The sequence below is a fragment of the Pygocentrus nattereri genome, chromosome 22 (genome assembly GCF_015220715.1).
Source record: "Pygocentrus nattereri isolate fPygNat1 chromosome 22, fPygNat1.pri, whole genome shotgun sequence".
In the NCBI taxonomy this organism is placed as follows: Eukaryota; Metazoa; Chordata; class Actinopteri; order Characiformes; family Serrasalmidae; genus Pygocentrus; species Pygocentrus nattereri.
The window spans coordinates 11442044-11468573 of record NC_051232.1 but is presented as its reverse complement, the minus strand read 5'-3'; the positions used below and the strand labels follow the sequence as shown (position 1 = coordinate 11468573).

The window sequence follows — 26530 nt, the reverse complement described above, 5'->3', positions numbered from 1 at the left end:
GGTGTTACCCACTACACTTTACCAACCACTACCTTTTACACATCTCCGTTGGGTTACTTGTCCTTTTTACTTTACCAAAAAATGTGCAGCCAAAAAAAGCCCTCAGTATAATATTTTATTGGACAAAATACACAATAAGCAGCAACGGCAGAGTTTGGGGCTGTTTGGGGCTGTTTGTGGCTGCATGATTGGAACAGGTTCATTTTTCTGTTTGTTACATGGTAGTTAGTCCTGTCATTTCAAGGCAGGTCACTCTATAAGCTTAAATATGACAACAAAGGCCCTGTATAGCAGCACAGTTGAATACTTCTATATCCGGAGAAGGCTCAAAAAATTATTTGTTCAAAACTGGATCTACTGGTGTCTTCAATCCCCAAACGATTATTGGGTGTTAAAAGAAAGGCGATGTCTTTTCACAGTTTTTTTTAGAACGTGGTACAGGCATGAAATTTGGAATGTGTGCATATTTACAGAATAAAGAAACAGGCCGTTCCATGTGTGAAGGGCTGCCGCTTGGCTTAATCAATCAGTTTAACAAACATGACAACAGGTGGGATAAAAAAAGATTTGCCTCGTGCTGCCTCAAAGAATGTTCTGAAGCCAGACAACATACGAGGACTGATTTATAAAATGGACTAGCATTACATATTAAAAGAAAACTCTTTTAAAGAAAATAAACTGCAGGACAAATATGATCATGTTTCTGCATCTTATCACACCGTTTTTGGGTGTATAAACTGACCAGCTTGACTGACGATCACAATAGACGGAAACTCTCGTCAACTGCTGAAAAAATAACCCAAGCACCAAACAGACGCTAGTAACCAAGAACAAACATAAATCAAACAACTGAACACCAGCGGTGTGAATATGCACCATCAGACATAAATAACTATTCACTGAAACAAATAGGATACAAGAAAAAGAGAAAAAAACCAACTCGGCACAGACCAAGACAGAGCACAAGCAACAGACCACGCAAACAAAGAAAACTATTTAAAATACACTGTACATTCATAAAAACATAGAGATGTCCTCACCTGAACTCTCCCAGCGCCTCCATAACTCGACACAGATACACCTGCACTCGCTGACTAGCCTCTGCTACCCTTCTGCACACAATCATTGCCTGAAACACACAAACAGTTTTAATTTGATTCTGACTTAAAGTAATCTAAACACCCTTGCTGTGTCTATATGTTACCCATTGTTCTCCAATTATGTGGCCAGCGGCGAGAGCTATAGTTAAGAGATTACTGTATGCTTGTCTGGACTGTTAGTTTATATATTCTGCAGTAAAATCACTTTAGTTTTTTTGTGGGCTTTATACGTCCGTTATTAAACGAAGGCCAGTGTATAACATGCGTTTATGTAGCTTCCAAAGAATCTGAAATGGATTTAATACAGGTTCAATACAGCCAATACCAGATGCATTCCTCTGGATCAGATCAGGACATTCACTAATAAAATATTAGCAAATAAATTAGCACAATAACGGAAAGGGCTACAACAATAACAATAACAAATTTTAGGTGATGACATCATGTTCTTGTTATTGTCCAGACAGTGAAAAGCGATGTGACATAAATATCAGGTCATATCTTCCACCCCTACACTTTGCTTGTTTGGAAAGTCCAGACGAGCATACAGATTCTTAGGGACACAAAAGGGTTCAGTGTCCCACAGCAACCACATGCTGGAAAGTCAACAATGTGGCCTTCTTTGACCTCAGCGCTGGCACGACTGCACTCATGCACTCACCCTCTCGATGGCGGTCTTGAGCTTGTTCATGTGGGACTCGAACAAAGGGAAGTGAGAGAAGAAGAACTCCTGGAAGCTGTGGCTCTCCTCCTCCTTCTCAGGCAGGCTGATGATGATGCTGACGGCGATCTTCTTCCTCCGAGCCATCGCTGGGTTTGAGCTGCAGCTTTCATCAGACAGACTGAACATCTCCTCTGTGCTCCTAACGCATGTAAACAGAGTGGTCTGCACACTGCTTAACAAGCACAGCCCAAAACTCTTCCTCATCCGCTCAGCAAAGGGCTTTTCATCACTAACTGATATTGTAATAATAACAACCTACAATCTATTTCATCCTTTATCTAATGTCACATTGTGACTGTTTGTCCTGGTCAGCCACAAGTAATTAAGAAGCATTGGACATTATAATGCTCTATAATGCTCGTTAGCTAATAATTATCTGGCTGCCCAATACTATGTTATTACTAAGCAATAACTTGGTCACTTTAACTAACAAGGTGAAATTGGCAGCTGTTTTCCAGGCAACACTAAAGCTACAATTTTGTAATAAAACATAATTATATAACATAACATAAAATTAACTAAATATAAGTGCACTGTACAAAATGAAAGCCTGTGTGTAGTCAAAAAATGCCTGCATGCACATACTTGCAGACCACTGACATAGAATTACAGGAGGAGTGCAAACTCAAAACGTACATATAAATGTCCACCAATATCAATATGAACGACTGTACAAAGGCCAGTGGTCATAAACACTGTTTGTACAACTATTCACTGCCTGCAAACCCACACACACACACACTTTCACTCACCAGCGAGGGATGGGGCCGTGCTGCAGGCTGGTTGCTTGGCTACGGAGCCATCGCCGTTGATAACTGCTGGCACAGCCACTGCCAGAGGAGGAGCCAGGTGAGGGAAGGGGTGTGGCTAGCAGGCTGCTTAATGATGCTGTGAGGTAAAAAAGGGACATTTGATAGGCTGAAGGAGTAAAAGTCCTACCCCCACACAACTGGCACAAAACAGCTGCTGGGAAAAAGTACAGCATGAGAAGTGTACTGTAGAAATGTATAAAATACCAGGGTTGCTAAGACAGTCAGCTGATTAACGGACTATTAAAGAAAAGAAGTCAATAGAAGATGAAGTCAATGGAAATTGTGGTCATATTTATTATAGAAATTCTTCAAAAATATGAAGTCTTAAGCTCCTCAACACATTGTTCAACTGTTCGTTTCATCACTGGGTCTTGTTAGCTGGTGTGAAGAAAGTTTTGCACTTCAGCCACTGCAAGGATTAGTTAAATTCCATCACCAGAGCAGTAGATTTAATATATTGATTAGCTAACACGGCGCTGGTAGATAACTACAAATAATACTGCGCTGCTATGAGAGATTTAGAAATGGTTGAACATACACATTCCCATAGGTTAATATACCAAAACATTATGACCACCCGCACAATAAGCTATTGGACCTCCAAGTGATGCAAAAACCCACCGGGGCATGGACTCTACAAGACCGCTGAAGGTGCCATGTGGTATCTGGTACCAAATCATTAACAGCAGATCTTTTAAGTCCTGTAAGTTGAAGTGGAGCTGCCGGCAAATTCCCTTTGATACTCGATTGGATTGGGATTTCTGAGATACGGTGACATACTCTTCTGGCCATAATGATTCAGCCCTTGTCAAAAATCACTTAAGTCTCACAAGATTTCTCACACGATATCAGCCACCCTATCTAACACAACTATGAGAACAGACTGTTTGCTTACTGTCTAATAAATCAGAATAAAAAGTTTGTGTACCTGAACGGGCGATGCCACTGTCTCCGTCCTCACTGTGTCCTCTGCCTGGCATGTCCACAGGATTACTGTGAACTAGAACAAGACATACTAATGAAACAAGCACACACATACACACCAAAACCAGGCCTGTCCTGAATATTACACTGACAATTAATTGCCATATAAATAATTGCAATATAACAATGTATTTTATTATTTATTTTAAGCAACAATTACAGTACCAACCTCAGTCAAATAGGCTGATTAACTGCCCTTTAAAGGTGTTTTTTAGTAGCCAGTAAGCAAGACATGCGTGCCGATGCATATCAATCTGTTTGCTGTGGATCCTTTTTTTGCTGTAGCCTCATTTTGAAAATGGCCTGCCCCTACATGTCATGCAAAAATAGCCGCTTGTGTTTGGCTGGTTTGCATGTCAGTCCACCAGCCTGTTCCTGTCAAAGCACGTGGTTCTTCGTCATGTTGAGCAACAAAATACACTAAACTCTTCTAAGACAGGCAGAAGTCTGTCTGAATGTCTAAGTAGATTGTAGCACATCTGGGAGGGGGGAGGGGGAGGGTTATCACAGTGTTTTTCAAAAAGCCGATTTACATATATAATTAGTGAACAGAGGTACTTTAAGGTGCACCCATTGCTGACATCAGCATTCAATTGAGCACAGCTTGTATGTTCTCCATAGACAAGCATTGACCAATAGAATGGGATGCTCCGGAGCAGCTGCACACGAGTCTAAGGTCACCACATTCAGTGCCAAGCATTCACTTAGCGGGTGTAAAGCTCGCCAGCACTGGACTGTGGAGCACTGAAACTGCATTCTCTGGGGTGATGGAGGTCCATCCAATAACTTTGGGATGTGCTGGAGTGTTTGTCATCCAAAACTAATCTGCCAACATCAGTAGCTTACCTTTTTAACTGAGTAAGTTGGAGTGAGAAATTGTGACTGGGCTAATGTGTGCTCATATATGTTGACTGCAAAAGAATATGGATGTAACATTATACATTTAATATGACTGTGTGTGTATGTATGTCTTACCTATGCTACTGGTGTGACTTGGGCAAGTCTGGCTAATTGACTCGAAACTGTCCTGCAGACTAAGCAGAGAAACAGGTAAAAGAGTGTTAGGCACAATCATGTTCCAATTGAAACTGATTACAATTAGAATTCTACCAATCAAATTTAGTGAAAAATGAAGGAAAAAGGACAATACAAGTCTAATCACTTCAGGATAGACAGCTGAACTCAACCATTCATTTATTAAGAGTTTTGTCTGATACCGTTTCATACTGAGACAACATACTGTATTAAAGTTAGTCTACACTAACTGTAATATCAAAATTTACGGGATTTATTGTGTCCATCCTTTGCCTTTTTACAGCCTCTAGTCTTTTTAGGTGATGTGCTTTCAGGATTCACAAAGAAATTTGCAGAGATTTTTCTCCACTCCTGCAAAGTTCAGTCTTAGAAGTTGGTTGAACGTTATCAATGGGCTGAGTTGAACTTACAATCCAAGTAATCCAAACACAATTCGTGATGCTGAAGTCTGGGGTGGTCAGTCCATTGTTCTAAGAATTAGAACACCTTCTATTTCCTAATTAGTGGGTTCAGCTACTGAGAGGTACTGAGATGCATCAGGAATTCAGTTGAGGACACATAACCTTTTTGATCTTTGTAGGAAAGCATTGCCAATACAATGGGATGCTCTGGAGTGGCTGCACAGAGGGCTTAGGTCACCAAGCTCAATGCAAAGTAGCTACAGTAGAGCAGTGGAACCGCATTCTCTGGAGTGATTGAGCTCCAACCAATACCTCTGGGATGAGTTGGAGTGATCAAGAACTGATCACCCAACATCAGTACCTGACCTCACTCACTGAGCTCTTGTGGCCAAATGCAATCAAATCCTCACAGCAATACACCAACATCTAGTTTAAAGACTTCACAGAAGAGTAGAGGCTGTCACTGAAGCAAAGGAGGAACAAACTCCCTGTTAATACCCTTAATTTCAGAAGAAACATTGGATGAGCAGGTGTCTACAAACCTCTGGACATAAAGGTTTAGTTTACAAGACTTAGATTAGCTTATTCTTGGAAACAAAGGGTTTTCAATGGTAAATCATCACTGACATTACAATTTAGTCTTAGACCACACTTAATCCATGTCCAGGAAACCTACCTTTACAGCCTATTTGTATTCAAACTTTTGACTGGTACTATTTGAGCTTCATGCAGTTCAAATGTTAGAATTACAGGATTCAGAGGTTATACTGTGACTGTATCATCCAAATCTGAGAAAGGCTGAGTTCAACAGATTCACAGCTTTCCATGTACCCGGCGTTCTCACAAAACACTCAAACAGCAGATCTGACAACATTTCTTCTAGTTTTTTTTTCTTCAAAACTTGAAAGTGAAAGTTCTGTGACGGTGCTGTTAATGCCCACTGACCAGACATGGGACGACTCAAGAGCCAAGAGATACTTACGTGCTGGTGCTTCCTGTGTTGCTACTGCCATATCGCGTGGAGAAAACTTTACTGACCATCAGCTGAGGGGGAGATCTGCCCAACACAAATAGCCTTAATCAGAAAACATATCCCAAAATCCATGTGACACCATCTGAGGCTCCACAATATTTGGAGGTTTCAAGCAAAATGCAGACTCTTACAATGTGCTCACGCAAAATTTATATACAAGCTGGGCTCACATGCTTTTAGGTTGAAGCCTGTTTCTGCCAGTTAGGAAGGAAAAAGTGATTTCTCTGTTTCAGGCTCAAACTGTTACTCATTAGGGAAAAAAAACCTTTTCTCAAGATTTTGACATGGTAAAAATGATGAGAGTCAAAAAATATTTGATTAGTTTGAGATTAATTTGAGAAATGTGCTTATTTGGCATAATAAGTAAAAATGAGGGAAAATAAGTGGTTATTCTTGACTTTCTCTGTTGGGGCAGGTATGTTTTTGCCTAGAACGATGAGCTGAACTTGAGTTCTGTGTCAAGTGCATTTGGGAACTGTAATTTTGTAAAATCCCTCAAGATTCACTGTATGCATCCTGGCAGTTTAGGAACTGTATGATTTTGAACACATGCCGAGCACAACCTTTTAACTAGGCACAGTGCTTCAAAGGCTGTGATTTGTCTCAACAGCAATGAAGTAATGAGTAGCGTTTGAAAAGCAGGTATTACTCAAAGGAACTTCTACAGGTGCTTTTGACAAATATTCGCAAAATAAAACTCATTATTTAGGCAACAGCTTCTAAGACACTAAGTATGAGGAAATAGCAGCTTAAAACATTTTTCTAAATCAACTTTTGAATGTTTTTTCCTTTGTCAAATTAAGAATAATTTCAAATGGTAGCATTTATGGTGAAAACGTCAGTAAATCTGCCCATTTTGTGTACATAAAACCTTGAGATCAATTCCAACCAGACTGCAGTAAAGCTACTGTAAAGCACAGAGGTGGACATGGCTATGGCTGGTTTTCTCAGGTCTGGGACTTGCCAAGCCGAGTGCTGGTGGCCGTTGGTGTGCTTTGGCGACTGACCGTTACTTGTAGTCAGTGTGGTGTGTATGAACTAGAGCCAACAATGCCATTCTTATCAGCCTTTTTTTGGCTGTCTGAGCAAACGGAATTGGACTGGACAGCCGGCATAGGAAGGGTGAATGAGAAGAGAAACCAAAGCAAGAGAGCAACACAAGAAAACAGCGCTCTTAAGAGGAAACCCAGAGAATAGCCTCAGATTTCAGTAGCATTTTAACTATACTGGCCATCTGAACGTCCAAATATTTAAATGAATGTGATGATTTTCCTGAAGTGAAAAAAAGGAATGTTTTTAGGAGTAAGCATGCTAACATAAAATAATGCATGAGATACACATTTCATGGCTTTTTGTCAGCAGTCTGCTGCAGTGTTCACACTGTGTTCAAGGGGACATTTTCACTGGAGATGAGAGGCAAAAAGCTACAGAAGGAGAGCATCGGGCAGACATAGCTACTGCTGCTTCTTAAACGTGGGTTGCCAAGTTTTAAGCATGGCATAAATGTCAATGTACTGTTTGGGACACGCATACACTTACCGGATATGGTGAATCTTCAATGTTGAACCCTTGTAACTCATGGCAACAGAGCCGAACATCATCTCCCCAAGCATATTCACGTCTGAAGCTGGTCTTGTATACTGAACATACATACACACTTAGTCTATCGTTTAGCACAGGCATATAGTATGTGTAATCTGTTTGTGTTATAAACTTGCCTGATATGTAGGGGGAGCCTCTTTCTGGCTGGCCTTGCTGCTGATCTGGCATGCGCCACTTCGGGTAGGTGTAGCTTTCGTCTCCTCTGCACTCTGCAAGTAAAACAACCAATCCAATCAGTTCAGGAGGTACCTGGGCTAAACCATTTAAATGCTCTAGTACTTATTTGTTACCCTACTACTTGTATGTTGCAAATCTAATATGTAGTGTAGGTGCGTTGCTTCAAGTCACCCTGTAAGGCCTGCTATAATTATTAAAACGAGGTGTGGGATGGAGTTTTCAGATCTAGTTTGTATTCACATGCACAACCTAAAAAGGAAGGCCCAACTTGATGTTTAGGTCTCAAATGCAAAATCAGCATAATACTGATGAAGAGATGATGGCAATAGCAGATAATTCATTTACATCTGCCAAAGACACAAACACGCTTGCAACACCAGCCTCATTCACTTGGTGATGGAGTCTGAAGCACAACCCTAATCACCGAATGCTCTTCTGAATGTTGCCTGCAATTATACATTTCCACCAGAGAGGTCTCCAAATCCCCAAACCTTTTATAGTATAGCATCAATAATAAATAAATATATAAACAAATAAATAAAATCTGGTTCAGCTGAATGCATAATAATTTCATACCAAGCATCCATGTCAGCTCACCTCAGAGTGCAAAAAAATAACAGGTGTCTGAATGTAACTCCAACATTTAAGGCGGAATGGGAATTCTGAAAACGAAGGCAAGTTCAGCTTCACTGAGTTTTAAAATGTCATCTGCCTCATTAGCGTGTCTCATACACACACGTTTTATGTTGCCTTAAGCCCTCCTTAGAAGTTCCTACTTCGGACTTCAGAGACATGTTAGTACGACATGATCTGTGTTGAAGTGTTTTTGGTCCTAGACATTATAGACGTAATGCTTTTTTGTTTACTTTTGTTTTTCTGTCACTAAAGCGAGCCTTTATTTTCAATTATTGAAATGAACGCATAAGCAGAGGATGTTAATAAGATGATTAATGATGAGTTATTTTTTTATTTTTTGGCTTCCATAAGGACAAATGGGATGTGCAATTTAAAGTTAAGCTTAAGAATGTTTTCAATAACACAATACCAGTTGCTGCAGATATATGTATGATGACACTCTGGTTTATTTTTCTAGCATTGTGTGATGGGAAGAGACCTAACTAGCTGCTAAAAAATCTGAAATCCCAATATCTACAAATCTCAAGATATGATGGTTAATATAAAGAAAACTCCAGGTTTTCAAAGAACAAAAACGCAGACAGAATAATCTGCATTAGCAGAGATTAACATCTTTAGCCAGAAAGTACTTCAACACACTTTTTGCAAGGTATTATAAAGCCTTTGGAGTTCTACAATAATAAAAAGTGGCTTAGCATGTAACAAAAAGTGGCTTAGCACGTGGGCAATTAAAATCTGCAGTGCAAGATAAGAGCCCTGCAAGGCACGACGAGATAGCAATGTACCACATACACAAGCACTCACACCCCCTCTCTCTCTCTCTCTCTCTGGCAGAGCCTAAGAACTGAACAAACAGACCCTCATGTGACCACAACAACTGACCATTAACCACATTCTGTTCTGACCACAATCCACACAGAGATATTGAGCAGTATCTGTAAACTGGCACTTTTACAGAGAGTTTCAGAGAAAAACAGGATTCACAAAGTCACAGCTTTGTCTTTTTTACTTTAAAGCCTACAAAAATCTAGAGATGTTACAGATTAAGAACTGCAAATCAAACAGGACAGTCAGTACATAAGACTAGTAAATGCAGTAAGTAAGTAAAAAAGTTAACATACATTAACATATCCTCGACAGGGAACTTAAATAAGGCATTTTTGTGCTTAATTTCTTTTTATTTGCTGAGTTTAACATATGAGAAAAAAAAAAGTGACATTATTACACAGGCCTTTTATACCACCCCCCCTTCCAACAAATTTAGCAAATAAACAGTAATTGCATATTGAACAAAACATCATTTGACCAGTGGCACCCAAACTTTTGCATATGACTGTATATTATATAATATCAGCATTTCAATACTTCGTATTTCTAAAAATGCCCTCCTTTCCAGGAGACGGAAAAACGTTCTTAGCTTTAAGTGAAAATTAATGTAACAAGATTTTACTACAAGTAATTTAGGACTAATTCTATTGGGCCATTTATTATCAAATGTGCACACAGTGTCAAGGGCAGCTGGTGCTTTTTTAGATACAAGGTTATATGATAACTAGGGCCGCGAAAATCTGTACTTTTTACTGTACAATTTATTCCATTACCCTACTGTTCAAAAGTTTTGAATCACTGTTTTCAACAACAGTAAACACCTTTTGGTTTCAGATAAACAAACATAAAATGCTTGTCCTGTAAATCATAGGTTTAAACTAATCAGTAGGAAGTAGGATTCTGTAAAACAATGTTAGATTTGTCCAGAATGATCAACAAAACTAGACAACCCTGAGAGGACTGAGAACGCTGAACATTGAGAATGAAGTTATAGTAAAATTCACCTCCAGAATACATCATATTTTAAAAACTGGAGATCAAAGCTCAGGCAGACAACCTGACCAACATGTTTTTATATTCACAGAGTTCTGAATACTGAATAAACATTTAAAAATACAGATAAGTTTGTCATTTTTAAATCCACATTGTAGGTTAGCCCTGAATATAAATGTTACTATGGCAAGCGATTGTAAACTTTTGAACAGCAGCTTAACAGAAGGAAAAGCTATGTCCTCAATGTGCATTAAGCTTTCATTTTGTCCATTTTACAGTAAATGGTTACACACTGTAAAGGTCTGCTGGCATTTTAATCAATTAAAAAAAAAAGTTTATGAAGTCAGGATGACAGTGGTGATCTGTACTTTCACTGTACTAAAACCACTGCCTGATTGTTACCAGCATAAAGTAAATTTTGGAGGTAAAATTTGGAGCATCAGAGGCTGCCCTCTAGACCAGATACTCTCAAGCCAGTCTTCAGGGAACCCCAGACGGTCCACATTTTTGCATGGGCCCTATGCAAGTTGGGAAGGAGCAGAAATGTACTGTCTGGGAATCACTGAGGACTGGTTTGAGAACCACTGTTCTAGACGATGTCTTTTTCAGGGACGCCTAGGCTAATTTTAACATGAATATGCCAAAAAAACTTCCTGCACATATTACAACAGCATGGAGGCGTAATCAGAGTGGGAGTGCTAGACGGACCTGTCTGCAGTCCAGAACTGTCCTTAATTGTAAAGGTATGGCGCATTATGAACCGCAAAACACAACAACTAAGGCTCTGTACGTTTGCACAGCAGAACAATTAGGAAAAATCTGCAAAACTGGATCAATTGTTTTCACTCCTCATAAAGTTTACATGTTATTAAAAGGAAACATATAATTCAGAGGAAACGACTTAACATCAAATGTTTCATACAGATCAAACATAATGTACTAATCACTGCCTTCTGTTTTTATTAGCGTTTCACAGGCTGTCCCAACTTCTCTGGAACTGAGGTTTGTACAATTTGTTACAATAGTTAGAAATGAACTACATTGTGATGAACTACACTATAGAGTTTAGTATCTACAATTAAAAGAGAGAATATGACCAAATCAGAAACATTGGGAAACAAATGCTAATTTGACACACCCCTCATGCATGGGTGCAAAACTCTTTGACCTAGTTATCGGATCAGTCACACCTGTCATGAGATCCAAGCAAGAGGGATTACAGAACATGTGATTCCTTCTGAAACAGCGCGCGCACACACACACACACACACACACACACACACACACATACACACACACACACACACACATACTTAAGTTACCTACCGGTTCTGATGGATCCAGCTTCCGTATAGCTTTAGAGTCAAAGAGAACCTGCCGACCTCTTCTTTCACAATCCTGATACACAATCAATCTGATCTGAGCTAGATCAAAGTCAGCAGAAGCCCAGCTGAGAGAGAGAGAGAGAGAGAGAGAGAGAGAGAGAGAGAGAGAGAGAGAGAGAGAGAGAGAGAGAGAGAGAGAGAGAGAGAGAGAATGACTATCAAAAAGCTACATCTACATTTTTCAAAGAAAAGTGAAGATGCAATCTGCATTACAAGTAATCAAACACATTCAGTGATGTTGAGGTCTGGACCCGGGGTGGTCAGTCTATTAATCTAAGAAACTTTATCCATTTCCTTTGCATGACATCTCTCTCAGAGATAAACAGCACTTAAAGCTTTCATCTGATCTGGGACAGTTCTGATGGTCCACCAGGTCTTGCAAAGCTTGTTAGTCACATTAGTTTCTATATTTCTACTTTTCAGAAACTGCTTGACTGATTTTCTTCTTCCTTAACCAAGTAGATTATCTTATAGCTAATCTCCTCTGAACCACCTTACTAATAAGGAACAACTTGCACTAAATGGCTGTTTTGACCAGAAATTGTATAACAAATACTGTACATGCAAGTCAAGCAAATCACAGAATAAACAACCAAATATCAAATACCAACCTATAAAAATCTATTTAACTAATATATATGTATATTAGGTAAAAACAAAGATATAAAAATAAAAAGATAACAACAAATGCAAATACAACTTTACAATAAGAAATAAGCCTCCTACATCTGTCACTTTATGCATTCACACTCCAAAAAACTCTCACACCACACACAGTACCTGCTCTCCATCCTATCCAGTCATCAAACGCCCATTTTGCGATTTCAGCCTCGTCCGTGCACACGCACAGACACCCAACGAGCCGAACGGCCGAGAGCCTTGGAGCTGCCAAAAAGAGGCTGGAGAGAGGCTGACCGGACCGCTCCCTCTTTACCCACATGTTTCTGTGAAATAATGCTGCATCAGCAGCAGAAAACCCTCTCTCTGTTTCTTTCTCTCTCTCTCTCTCTCTCTCTCTCTCTCTGGCTAAAGCCCTGTGTTACTGGTTACACAAACACATACATACACACCCACTCACTAACCCAACACGCATATAATCCTTCAGTGAGGGGCATCCCATAAGAAAAGGAAAGAAAAAGTCCACGTAAAGTACATTTAAGTACACAAGCCCTTATTCATCCAAGTTGCACACATTTAAATCTCTTTGTAAACTAGGCTCATGCAAGTTATACTGGCAGATTTATTTTTCATCAATAACAACAATAATTCATCTTTGGCATACCTATACACTTAAACTCACAGAGGCTATGAGAGTGTGCGAATTTGAGTGTAAAGGTTTAGCAGCATGAGAAAAATGCTTGATTTGTGGTTAACTAACCAAGACTACTATCACTATATATTACCAATAATGATAATAAGGGCAGCGGTTTGTACTTCAAACTCTACCTATGAACACAGCCATGGCTCACAAGTTCATTTTATTGGCTCTCTGCATGAAGCATTTGCATGAATTATGGCGTAATTCTTGCAAATGCTATGTAATTGTGGTGACAGTAAGCTAGCGCTTGATTTCACGCACTGAAGCAGATTCATCGTTTGTGCTCAAATCTCGGCTTGTTTCCATGTTGTACTTCACGAGTCACGCACAGAGTAATTCATATGTCATTAAAGGCAGTCAAAACTGCTCTCTTTTCATGCAACTTTAAATAAGGGCTAGGGTGTTTAATTCCAAACACTAAAATGTGTTAAACAATAAAAACATAGTTTAACAACATTTATTAGGTCTAATGGCTGTTCTGGTATTTGAAGCCTGCAAGATGCACAAGCGTACTTTACTTGATAGAAACTTCTGTATGTTGTGTAGAACGAGCCCCTCTCTTTTTAGCCCAGCTGCAGAACAATACCCCCCAACACACACACGGCTCACAAGCTCTCTTTATACTCACACACTAAGCGTGTGTGTGTTTGAGTAACGCTTGTTTGGGCTGGTACTGCCACTACACACTGCCCCACACACACACACACACACACACACACACACACACACACACACACACACACACACACCACATAAGAAGCAAGAAAACGATGTAAAATGCTTTTAGAAAAGGAAACAGAAAAGAACCCCCCCCCCCCCACCAAAACCATCCCCACCCCACCACAATTAAAAGGCATCACCATGTTTATAACTGTTTCTATAATTAAGTGGTTAAGATGTAAACAAAATGATTCAGAGTTGTTTTGGTGCAAAATACTCCATTCTAGAGAAACTTGCCGAGTCAGAATCGTTCACAGTGATGGTGATAGGAACCAGACGTCCACCTCTGAAAGCTCTCTGACAGAAATTTATTACTGCAATGGTTTTGTATTCTTAGGCTGATGTCTGAGAAAATGTTTTAGGTTTTAGCCTAAAATTAACTGTTCTAAGGAAATACAGTCTATTTTACAATCATCAAACATATAAAAGCTCAGAAGACACGTGTAGGTTCACTGGTCATACTAGATGGTAAACAAAATGCCCCTCGTTGCGTTGTTGACCTCACGACCCCTGGTTCCTATCACCACCAGTGTTAAGAAATCTTGAGCCTGCAAGTTTCTTCACAATGAACTTTTGAGTAGTTTCTTTACCACCTACTCAAAATGACTGTGTTTACATCTCAGTGGCTGAAATACTCAGGAATTGTGAAATGATTTGATGCAATTCCCCTTTAAGACACTTTCTCCACACCAAAAAGGCCACTGAGAAGAGTGAGTTTGTCACACATCCTCTTCAGGAGTTGACCGAGTGCCCAAGTCACATGAATAGCTGGGTGTCATATGACCCCACACTCAGTCCGGAGTGATTCACAAACAGCATCCAAGCCTCTTCATAAACAATCACTCTTCCCTCCTTTTATGAGATTTCCATCAATTCTGGTTGCTTCTATGCACTTATGACCCACGAGCAACCTCTACAGTCACTCGACGTGCTGTTCAACAAATGTGCGCTGCCCATCAAAAGCTTTTTTTAATACAAATAAGCATGTTTTCCTTTATAGGTTGCAAACACATTACAGACTAGGCAGGTTTATTTAAGGGAATGACGTTTCAGTCACTTGATATATAGATCTTCTAAGGAATTATTTGAAAAACATTCAAATAACAACCCTAACCAGTCTACAGGCTGTATTCAGGAGGCCTGTAACTCCACTCAGCATCTTACCATTACTGTACTATATTAAAGCCAGACCACAAATGCAGTGATGTGGTTTGAAATGCACACCAAGAAACTTATCAGTCTAATGTCTTTAACATGAACAAACAAAATCAGCTTGTTTTCACCTCCGCTCATGTTATTAGCCCAGCCTCATCGCATTTCACCTCATACCACTCAGCAGGACAACGGTTTGTGAAGAGTTAGCTAGAAACTACAAACGATAAATTCTCTACACGTTTGTGCACAATATTTATTGTAAAATATAACATTAAATAATATACAACCTAAAACATTAATAATATATTAAAGTCTTAGTCTTTGCATTGTAACTGGAAGCAACGGTGAGGTTATAACACGTTCAGATTCAGCACCTAAAGTCAAAAAGCACAAACTAAACTACATTCACTTTCACATTCAAAGAAAACATCGTAATAATAACATTCAAATCTGCTGTCAAAGGATATTTAAATTTTGGAACCGAAACAAACAGTAGAGTTAAACCATCTTGGAAAGATCCCCAACTAACAGATTTTATTTAAACATTTACAACAGTGGTTTTCAACTATAGGCTGCAGCCCCCCAGTGGGCCATGCTGATACTGCAATTTTATTTAAACATTAAATTGTTACTATACACGTTTAACCAAACGTAACCAAATCTAAATCTGCCAAATTAAACCAGAACTACCCAGTTTTCCTCTCTTCAGCCTGACATCAGCACTCAGTAGCTGCCAAATCAGCCTTCTCTGTAGGTGAGCGTAGACCTGATCGCTTAAATATGCAAAAGCGTTTGTGATTCTCGTTTCGTTGATATTCAGTAATTCCAATGACCTCGGACAGAGGCATCAAACTCAGCTGTCTCAACAACCACTTTGAAGTCCGCCTTATTCCAAGGCTGAGATCAAGAGGAGACCAAGACCGCTAGTTCATGGTCCTGAGACTGAACTTGAGTATTCCAACACTAGTCAGCTTACGAAGTTTTATAGCTGCACTCTGCACTATGATACCCAGCGTGAGAGGAGCTCTGTCAGGGCTGCACAGAGCTTCTCGTCTGGTGTGTGGTAGCCAGCTTTAGAGTCTTTTTAGGCTTCCTTATTTAACAGATAACAAACTCTGACTAACACACAACATGCAGGCTCTTCACTGCCCTCTGGAGTCCTGACGTATCATGGTTCATATGAGAATGTAGAGTCACTGAGCACTTCATTAGGATCACCTTGTTTGTTCATTTATTGTGCATTTTATCAGCTCCACTTACAATATTGGAGCACTTTGTAGTTCTAGAATTACAGAGTGTAGCCTGTTAGCCCCCTTTCATCCTGTTCTTCAATGGTCAGGACCCCCAGAGGACCACCACAGAGTAGGTATTATTTGGGTGGTGGATCATTCTCAACACTGCACTGACATTGACGTAGTGTTGGCTTGCTGGTGTGTGTTGTGCTGGTATGAGTAGATCAGACACTGTGTCCACTCTATTAGACAATCATACCTTGCCTGTCCACCTTGCAGATGTAAAGTCAGACACAGTAGCTCATCTGCTGCACAATGTGTGTTGGTCATCCTCTAGTCTTTCATCAGTGGTCACAGGACACTGTTGGCTGGATTTTTGGTGGGTGGACTATTCTCAGTCCAGCAGTGACACTGAGGGGTTTACTAAGACGCTGTGTCTGATCCACTCACACCAGCGCAACACACACTAACACACCACCACATCATTGCTACTGTAGTGCTGAGAATGACCCACCACAATAATAGTACCTGCTCTGTGGCGGTCCTGAGTGTAGGGGGCAAACAACATATACAGAAAAAACAGATGGACTACAGTCTGTTGTTGTAAAACTACCATGACTTTAATGAAACAATTAGTTGGGAACCCAAATCCTGCACATATTAGTTTGGCAATAATGTTTCATTCAACAAATTAAAGGCCTTTTATATCAGGTGCACAGCCCCAGAAAAGCTCTATTTTTTGGAAAATGTACAAACAATGAAGAAACAAATTTTACGTGGCAGTCTAATAAACCTTAAACCTTTAGTCCTTTAACAGGCAGGACACGTACTGTTATGAAGGTGACTGGAAAAGTAGAAGCAGTGCGACTGTCACAAGGCTAACCATCTAGACCTCATGGCTAGAACAAAAATGCAATGGAAAAATTAGCTCATTAACCTATCTTAAGGGTAGCCTCTGTTACTCAAGCTTTATCTGATACAAAACCCCACCCGTTTAATCAGTCAATAAAAGCTGATATTACTTGGCTGGGAATATTTTCTAAAGCTCCTTCTTTCTTGTCTGTGGTCAGCTGGATATTTGTTCAGGATTTCTTAAGGATATTTTGGTTAGAATATAGATCTCTAATCATAAACATTGAATCCAAGGGGTTAAATGGCACTGAATAAGTTAGATTTGTACCTGATACATTAAAACAAAAGAAAAATCTTTGTGTTAGCAAGATTTTTCTCAGGCGCAAAAATGTGATGCCACTGAAGAACCATTTTTGGTTCCCTTAAGAATAACATGTAGAAATGTATGTAAGAAGGATTATGAAGAACCCTTTTAAAGAACCCTCCAATTTTTTTTCGAGAACCATACGTAAAATCCAAGAACTATTTGAAGTCTAGATTTTGAAGAGTGTATATTAAGCTGCATGGCGTTCAGCATGCTGAAGAAATGTGTTGGGACGTTATTTAAATACAAGAAAACCTCTGATCTGCAGAAAAGTGCGCACAATTTTTTTTCTGTGTTAATCCTGTCAGACTTCAAAAGTGGAGATCCAATCTCAAGACAGATCACTTGACAAAAAATGAACGTGAATAGATTATTACAGAATCATATTCATCATTTCATAACAACTTAACAGACTTCTAAAAATATTGAATAAAACATCCAAAAACACCTTTTGGCAAAGAGGTTGTTATATTTGAAAGTTACTATTATGTATATAAAAAAAATTGCATCACCAAAAGTGATTCCAAACTTTTGAATGGTATGATTTTAGTCTTATTTGTATGTAAAGTAAAGGTAAATATTGGAATTGTCATTCAAGGTGGCAAAATTTGAGCTCTAAGGTGAGAAGGTCTGCCTATATGGAGATCTGATATGACACTATATATGCACTTATATATAATGGGTCAGGCATATACTTCAAAATATTGTGCCTGTATTTGCATAATAGGTGGGTAAATACATGCATAATATACAGATCATACATGTACTGTACATCTGACACATACACTTGATGCATAGATGATACATATATGTCTGATATTGACATATACATTCACACACATATATACATTATATATATACACGCACACACACACATTTTTTAAAATGAAGCTAGTATATATGAATAACATATCCAATCCATATAGTCATAATGTTTTCTATCATACATTTTTAATGTTTTTGGCATATGTGTCACATATATGGCCATATGTGACTAATATAAGCTGGATATAAGGGACATCCATACAAGCTAATATGCCATATATTTGAAATCAGATTTCTGCATGGAGTGAAAATCCTGAACCAATATCATGACCAGCCACACGGTGAAGCATCTGACCATTAGTCAACAATTCATGTGCAACTCACAAGCAACACTGGAAAACATGGTTGAGAGATGCAGTTGGCCATTTTCATCTTACTCATCACACCAGATATTTCCGAAAGAGAAATCTCAGAGCGTCTACTCAATCAAAGGCTGGATGGCCTTGACAATATAGGACACCTCAATTGAGAGATGGCATGAAACCATTTTTTCTTTTCTTAAATAAACTCTTAAAATATGGGTCGATACTCATACCCAGGGCTGGGTACTGTTAAATATTTTTCAATACGGATACCTCGACTTTGATTCAGATTCTGGAAAAATGCTTTTTTAATTACAAAAATAGCTACAAATCAGATATTGCTTTCAAATAAATGTATCAGACCATAAATAAATATACACACATAAACCTAAATAAATATATATTAAAAAGTGTCTGTATCTCTATAATATGTGGATTTCTTTTGGTAAAAAGCATGCTTACTGGCTCACGGATGATATGACTGACTACTTACATACTGAAATTTGGTACTGAATACACTGAGGTTTTCAAAACTCTGTAGTACTTGAAGTGGAACTTCACAATGTCGAGACAATTAAATGGTTAATATGCAAAAAAAAAAGGCATTTGGAGTGTTTAGACGTAAAATGCTCTATTCTAGAGATGTCTGAAGTGTTTAATACCTCTAAAAGCTACTTCACAGAAAGCTACTACATTAAATGGTTGCCAGCACATTGCTTGATGGCTGAGACATTGTTTTACGGCATTTCTGAGAAAAACATTTTAGTCCAAAATGTTATTTTGTGATGTTATATTTTATATTTTTTCTAATTTACTACTATCATCAGTACATATTGTCATTATCTATAAATTATCTATTTTTTCTGCATCGTTTCAGCGCAGCAGCTGTTCTTTGCATTTTGTCAAAATTGCATGACGAACTGACCAAAAGAAACGTTCCAAACTGACTTCAGAAAAAAAAAAACCTTACATTAACAGTTACCACTCTGTAGATACAGAGACGACATATAAACTCAAGACGCAAGTAGGTCCACTGGTAGCTTTGATAGTAGCCACCAGTGAACCTACACTTCTTTACAAACTACTAAGCTTAAAATTATGAGCACTTGAAAGTTGCCCAACATGCCGATATCAGTCCAGTACAGATAAGTGGTGTTGGATTGGTCGCACCTCGTATCATGTTTAACTCAAATCATCACACATGCATATGGACACACACACACACACACACGCGCACACACACACACACACACAGCGAGAGAGTACCTGCCATGTAGAACCGACTGCATACTGAGCAGCCACACTGAGCTGGACTTCCTTTGGCTCTTAATCTTCATTTTTATATCGGTAAAACACTACGTACATGAGCCGACTCCTTTAGGTCTTGTGAGTTCGCTCACTTCACTGTGAGCTCTCTGTCATCTAAAGCTTCACTACAGAGAGAGAGAGAAAGAGAGAGAGACATACACAGGCAGGGGGGCGTTTCAGCACGTAAGGAGTTTCGTTCTTATCTATCCGATGATGGACTGGACAGAACTCAAACATCACATGACCATCTCCCTCTCACTCTCTCTCTCACACTCACACACACACACACACAGCATGTGATCCAATAGTCATATGACATTCTCTGTAGCCAAAGCTGCACACCTCAGCACAACACACAGCCTGCAGAACACTGAACAATATCGAAACATGTGCAAACACTGCATCAAGCAATATATAATAAAAATGTCCAAAAAATACAGCACTTCATTTGCTGCTGCTGGAGAGAAGAAGGAACTGAACACTTGACATGGACTCTATATGACTGTACGGCATGGGAGCTGGGTCATGTCTCTGTCATCAAGGCATATGTCTAATTTAGGAGTGGTGTGTGTGTGTAGTGGCTGATATTTTCTACAGTATAATTCATAAAGTGTGAAATGTTCATCTGAGGTTAAAAGCGCTGCACAATATTTGATATAATAAGCACCGCAATTATGAAATTAAAATCCATGGCCAAAACTGACAGGAATAAAAAACATTCAGGGCACATTCAGAATGATCAACAAAAACGGAAAGAAATGTATATATAATTTTTCATTTTATTAGGGACCGATATCAGGGACGATGCTATGCCGTTGTTCCTCAGGGTTGGCCTAGAACCCTTAGTCCCAGTGAAGGGAAATCTTAATGCTTCAACAGACCAAGACATTTTAGACAACTGTATGGTTCCAGCTTTGTGGGAACAGTTTGGGGAAGAACTTTTTCTGTTCCAGCTTGGCTGAGCCCCCTTGCACAAAGCAAGAGTCTGGTGAGTGGCCTGAATAGAGTCCTGACCTTCACCCCATCAAACACCTTTGCAATGAACTAGGACTGAGATTATGAGCCAAGCCCTCTCGTCTAGCATAGGGTGTTGACCTCACAAATGCTCTTCTGGATGAATGGGCAAAAATTCCCACAGACACTCGCCAAAATCTTGCAGAAAGCTTCCAAAAAGTGCAGAGCTGTTATAGCTGCAAAGGGAGGGCCAACTCCATATTAATGCCTATAGATTATAGAGTCATAAAGCTCCTGTAGGTGTAATGTGCAGCAGTCACAATACATTTGCCCATGTAGTGTACGTTCTGATGTGATGACAACACACTAGATGTACACTCTATATGTCTTCAAGATCTTTAGGCCATAACCAATCACAATTACACTACCTCCATGTTTTCCATCTTAAAAAAGGGACATTTGTCCTGTTCCCCTGGGGAAGTGAATATAGTGTAGCTTTAAAAACTCATGTATGGTCCACAAATGAGCCTTGGGACGTGTACGTATGAGGGTACACTTACAATGCTCAATGTCTTGGAAAACAAAAGTATAAATACACAGTAGCTTTTGTCTGAGACAGTTTTGTTAATGTATACCACAACACCAGTAAAAGAAAGTTAGTGATGTTTCTTTATCCCTCAATTCTAGGCGTTTGTCAGTCTGGAGTTCCTGCCAGAGCGGCAGATGACTGAACTTTGTCCATTTGCTGCAGCATCAATATGAGGACACGTGCGTGTGTATGTGGCTGTACAGTGAACAGCAAGTAACGAAACCTTCACTAACCCCAGCCACAGATAGAAGTGTGAATAAGCGCAGACCACATCTGCCAGAGCGAAACTAACTTGAGTACATGACTAACAAACTTCATTCAGGCCTTCACAAGAGTTTGCAAAGAACACTTTCTTCATTTACACACACAGAATTGCACGATAAACTCAACAACTCTTCTGCCTGCAGCTTCTCCTGAATGTGCGGCGCTCAGAGGAGCTGGAGTGAAACGTTTTCTTTCTTAATATAACATTATAAGATGAAAGATTGACATACTAGACTTGTGCTGGAAGCTGTGTGTGGCACTTGTATTGCGAAAGTGCGTAACTGTGTGGCCTGCAGATGTCATATCATTCGACGTACCCCTGGAGGTACACATACCACTCTTTGAGAATCACCGCTTCAAAATATCTATTTTCTTGCTATACGGCCTGAAAATAAACGTGAAAATGAAAATGTAAATCTTGATGTTGGGGTGGGCAACACGGCAAAAACATTAGAGATACGCCAATCACAGTTTTTCTCTTCCGGTTCCTGAAATCTTGGTGACTTGGCTGAGGCCAAGTACTGATCTGCACGCCTGTCTCGGCAATACAGCTGGAGCAAAAGAGTAAAAAGAAATGACAATGAATAAGAAATGAAAAGCAAGAACGAAGTACTACGGAAGACGGTGTTATTGATATGCTTCTGGAGGGTGCAACGGCAAAATTAACAGGAATTATAATTCCAGTGCAAACTTTTAGCAATACTTTTAACAATAAAGTTGCAACCCCCCCCCCCCACAGCTTCAGCTTTTCAAACATCACAAGTCGCGGTCCTACTAGCAACTATATAAAGCGTAAAAAATCTCAAAATTACAGACGATTGTTAATAGCCAGCATGAGTAGTGCTGCTTTAAACTGGCCTTTAAATTGAGGATTTTTAAAACAAAACCTTATTATTTGTGTCATATTTAACCACACTATTTAAATTCAGCCAATATATAAACAGTCTAGAGATTCAACTGATGAACAACACAGCTGTTGGTGTAATGCATTCACTTAGTTATCAGACTGGGCCATGCACATCTTTGGTGAATAAGGTCTCCTGTGCTTTAATCAAAAAAGAGCAGCAAAAGGGACATCCTAAAAAATCCTGACGTGCCTTAATGTACTAGCAGCACATAGGATGAGGAATCCTCTCTCACTCATTACTGGTCATGAGAACTCATTACTGCTGAAACGATGAACCTCTGATCCAGTGAGAAAGTAATGCATCTTAAATTAAGCTTTTTTTCTTCCTATTTCAACCCATTGTAAGGAAATCTCAGCTACTCAGTCTCAGTTACTACCGAACCTCTCAACCCTCGTTAAGTTCTTTTTTCCCATGGTAACCTGCGGCTCAATGCACCGAACAGTGCCACCACATGTGATGCAAGTCATAAAACTGATGTCACAGAACTGGAGCCCAATCCTGGAGATCTACCAGGTAAGCTCCAGTGAACTAAGGCTTTGAGGGACATCTGAATGTAAGTGTCAGGTCGATTTCCAAGGCCATTTTCAGAACTAGGGTTGTTATGAAAGCAGAAGTACTACATACTGACTCTGTGTTTACATCAGGGCTGCAAACCTGTCCAGCACAGATTGTCTGAACATACGCTCAAATAGCCAAGCTCTGCTGCTGTGTGCCCCTGACAAACGCTGCTCAATTCTCATTCCTCAATGACTTAAAACAGACATTTACTTACTGTTGTTGACAGTGATGCTTTTAAAACGGATTGAATGTAAACAGCTCCACAATAGTTCCACAACATGCAATGCCTACAATGTAACCTGAAGTTCACTGCAGCATTGTGAGAGCTATCTGTGGTGTGTAATGCCAGTGTGGATAAGGCGTATAGGTTCTGAGGGTTTTCAGTGTTTAACGTTTAAGGGGCATTTGACTGTGGCAGGTCTTGTGGGGCTTAAACAAACAGGAGAAACCTGATCAAGTGTGATCAATGACACTGTAAGACTCCTGGCACAGTCACACACTAGTTTGTATTGCTATCCTTTCGAGCTCTTTGCACTGAACGCTGCTGAAGGCGCAGCCGGCCAAACCGAGCATCAGAAATCCGGAGGTCGGTTTCACTTCTGAAACTAAAAGCTAAAAGCTGCCTTGACTGTTTAAATAAAGAAGGGGGGGGGTCCCAGGTAAACCTGAGGTCCCCACAACGTCGGGGGTGTTCGGGGACGAGCTAAACACACAGACAGAGAGCTCGGTGTGTGACTCCACCTACACAACAGCACAGCAGCGCGGAGCCGCCGCCGAGCAGCCCGGTCTCCTCAGCGGGAAAAACACGCTTCTTTCACATCAACGATGTGTCGATGGGTGCTAACGGGCTAACGGGCACTGCTCGCTCACCACTGCTCCGCCGCACTCGCGCACTCGCTCGCGCCTCCGCTGGCGGTCGCCCTCTTGCTGAAGAGTTTCTGGAGGAGGGTCGGGGCCATGCTGCTGCTGCTGCTGCTGCCGCTGCTGCGGGAACACGCCTGTCCCTGTCCCGAGCTCACGTGTGCCGGTAGCCCGGCTCCTCCATGCCGACTCGGTCTGCAAGTCACGCGACAGGTAGCCAAAACCGCGCGTGCACCTCCTCGCCGTTCAGGTGGCGCTGTATTTTCTCCACCCGTATTCAGACAAAGCCCCGCCCCATTCCCAGTCCCACGGCTTGTCTGAACACCGAGTCTGATGTCCGGCCGTAAGACGCACACTGTGTCGTTTTGTTCCCAATAAGACTGAATTGCGTTTATACCACAGCTTTGCACAGCAAAGCTAAAACGAAGCCATGAACATTTCAAAGATATGTTTCTCAGTTTAGCATATGGCTGAATCTCTAATGGCTCCCTACTCCCTACATCGTGCACTGTATAGGTCAGGAAACTATGGCTTCTGTGCACAAACAGAGCTCTCAGTGTTATACAGGAAGTCGTGTAACTAAAGGCCAAACATAAATAGCTTTTATTGCATACTACGCAATATTTGGCTGTAGAATCCATTATTATACAGTCTACATATTGCACTGCATAGGGAGTAGGGAACAATTTGATATTGAGCCTAAATGTGGTCATGAAATAAGACATGAAGGCTTCATCCAAAACTGCGTACTGTAGTAAATATGTCAAAAATAGTAGGCTACATCAACAATATACACTATATTATCAAAAGTGTTTGCTCGTCTGCCTTCACACGCATATGAAATTGAGTTACATCCCATTCTTAATCCATAGGGTCTAATATGATATCGGCCCACCCTTTACGGCTATAACAGTTTCAACTCTTCTGGGAAGGCTTTCCAAAAGGTGTGTTTATGGGAGTTTTTGACTATTCTTCCAGATGCGGATTTGTGAGGTCAGACACTGATGTTGGATGAGAAGGCCTGGCTCACAGTCTCCGGTCTAATTCATCCCAAAGATGTTCTGTCGGGTTGAGGTCCGGACTCTGTGCAGGCCAGTCAAGTTCTTCCACACCAAACTCGCTCATCCATGTGTTTATGGACCTTGCTTTGTACATTGGTGTGCAGTCATGTTGGAATAGGAAGGGGCCATCCCCAAACCGTTCCCACAAAGTTGGGAGCATGAAACCCAGATAGCAAAGGAACATTGAATCAATGTTGATTTTGTTTTTTTTTGGTCGATTTTGGTTGATGACCATAAATCAACTGTAAATCAACATTGTTATTGGGTTGAAGTCTTAACTGTGATTCAACATTGAAAAGAAGACATTGAATCAACATTTTGATTGGTTATGATCAACAACGCAGCACAATTACTTGACCTATATTGTATGTAAATTGTGTACACATATGTACACCTATATAAATTATATATTTAAAATATATATAAAATTTGAATTTGAGCAAGCAACACAGAAAATTAAATAAAATATGTGAAAAGACTGGGGCAAAAGTTTCCCCTTCCTTTTCTTCAGGTTCAGGAAGAGATCCAGGACACCATCTCATCAGGAGCATAAGTTTTTAGAATTAAGAAAAGACATACCGCCATCTACTTGCATTGTGCAAGACACCGCATTTGCACATATATAAAAGCCTTTTTTTGCCATGTAAAATATAAAAAAAAATCTATTTGTTTTGATTATGAAGTGAATTCTTATGTCATTATTTGGAGATATTCTCATTATTTAAGTTATTATTTTGAGTCAATATCAAAGGTAACCATTAATTTTTTAGTGGTCTAATAAATAATAAGATGAAAAATAATAAATGCTGGTGAGTGGACCAGTCACGTCAACAGCCTCTACGCATACGCCCCTCCCCTTTGGAGCTGGCCTTCTGGAATTTTCCACAGAACAGAGGAGCGCGCGCCGTGACAGGTAGGTAACGGTTGTTTAGGCTAGCTTGCTATCTTTTCTTTAGTAATTTTAGTAATTTCAAGTTTAAAAGAATAATTAATATGAATTGTTTCTTTAGCCTTAGTTTACCAGTGTCGAAAAGCAACATTAAACATTAAACATTTAAACATTAGTTCGTTAGTTAGCTAACTAGCGAACGCTTGAATAGCCTCATTTTAGCTACGAGCTAGCTAGGTACATAACTCTGTGTACTTCACTGTATGATAGTTTGAGAATGTAGTCACATACAAATAACCATCTGTAAAATCTGCCGATCGTGTATTTTGTTTGAAAATCGTCCGATGCCGATCTTTCCATCTCTAATTAAATCTAGTGTCTCATTTGCAGGGTAAATAACTAAAAAATAATTTCCAGGAGAATCTCAATACATTTGAATATCATCAAAAATGTCTATATCTAATATGTGTTATGCCAAACTTAAACACTGGTTTATTGGAAATTATACAAGTATATCTTGTGTATATATATATATATATATATATATATGTGTGTGTGTGTGTGTGTGTGTGTACATATCTACTTGACTAAAACTAGCTTTTATTACTTTTTTTTTTTTGTGTAACCCAGGTGGTGAAAAGAAGAAGCACAGTACAGATT

At 39.8% G+C, this 26530-nt stretch overlaps 1 protein-coding gene across 3 annotated transcripts in view; it reads right to left on the bottom strand.

Moving 5' to 3' along the window:
- Positions 1–24154, bottom strand: part of fnip2 (folliculin interacting protein 2) — a 34008-nt gene extending 9854 nt beyond the window's left edge. The window contains exons 1-10 of one of the 3 annotated variants that reach the window (XM_017725526.2): positions 23930–24154; positions 11652–11775; positions 7808–7900; positions 7629–7729; positions 6039–6113; positions 4596–4654; positions 3565–3636; positions 2577–2712; positions 1762–1963; positions 1041–1129 (exon numbers count right to left, since the gene is read on the bottom strand). In XM_017725526.2, coding sequence (XP_017581015.1) covers positions 1041–1129; positions 1762–1963; positions 2577–2712; positions 3565–3636; positions 4596–4654; positions 6039–6113; positions 7629–7729; positions 7808–7900; positions 11652–11775; positions 23930–24018 — 1040 coding nt within the window. In that variant the 5' untranslated portion in view covers positions 24019–24154. Of the gene's footprint in view, positions 1–1040; positions 1130–1761; positions 1964–2576; positions 2713–3564; positions 3637–4595; positions 4655–6038; positions 6114–7628; positions 7730–7807; positions 7901–11651; positions 11776–12490; positions 12693–19744; positions 19890–23929 lie in introns of those variants that run through there. The other 2 variants (XM_017725527.2, XM_017725530.2) reach the window with 2 other exon arrangements.
- Positions 24155–26530: the final 2376 nt, after the last annotated feature.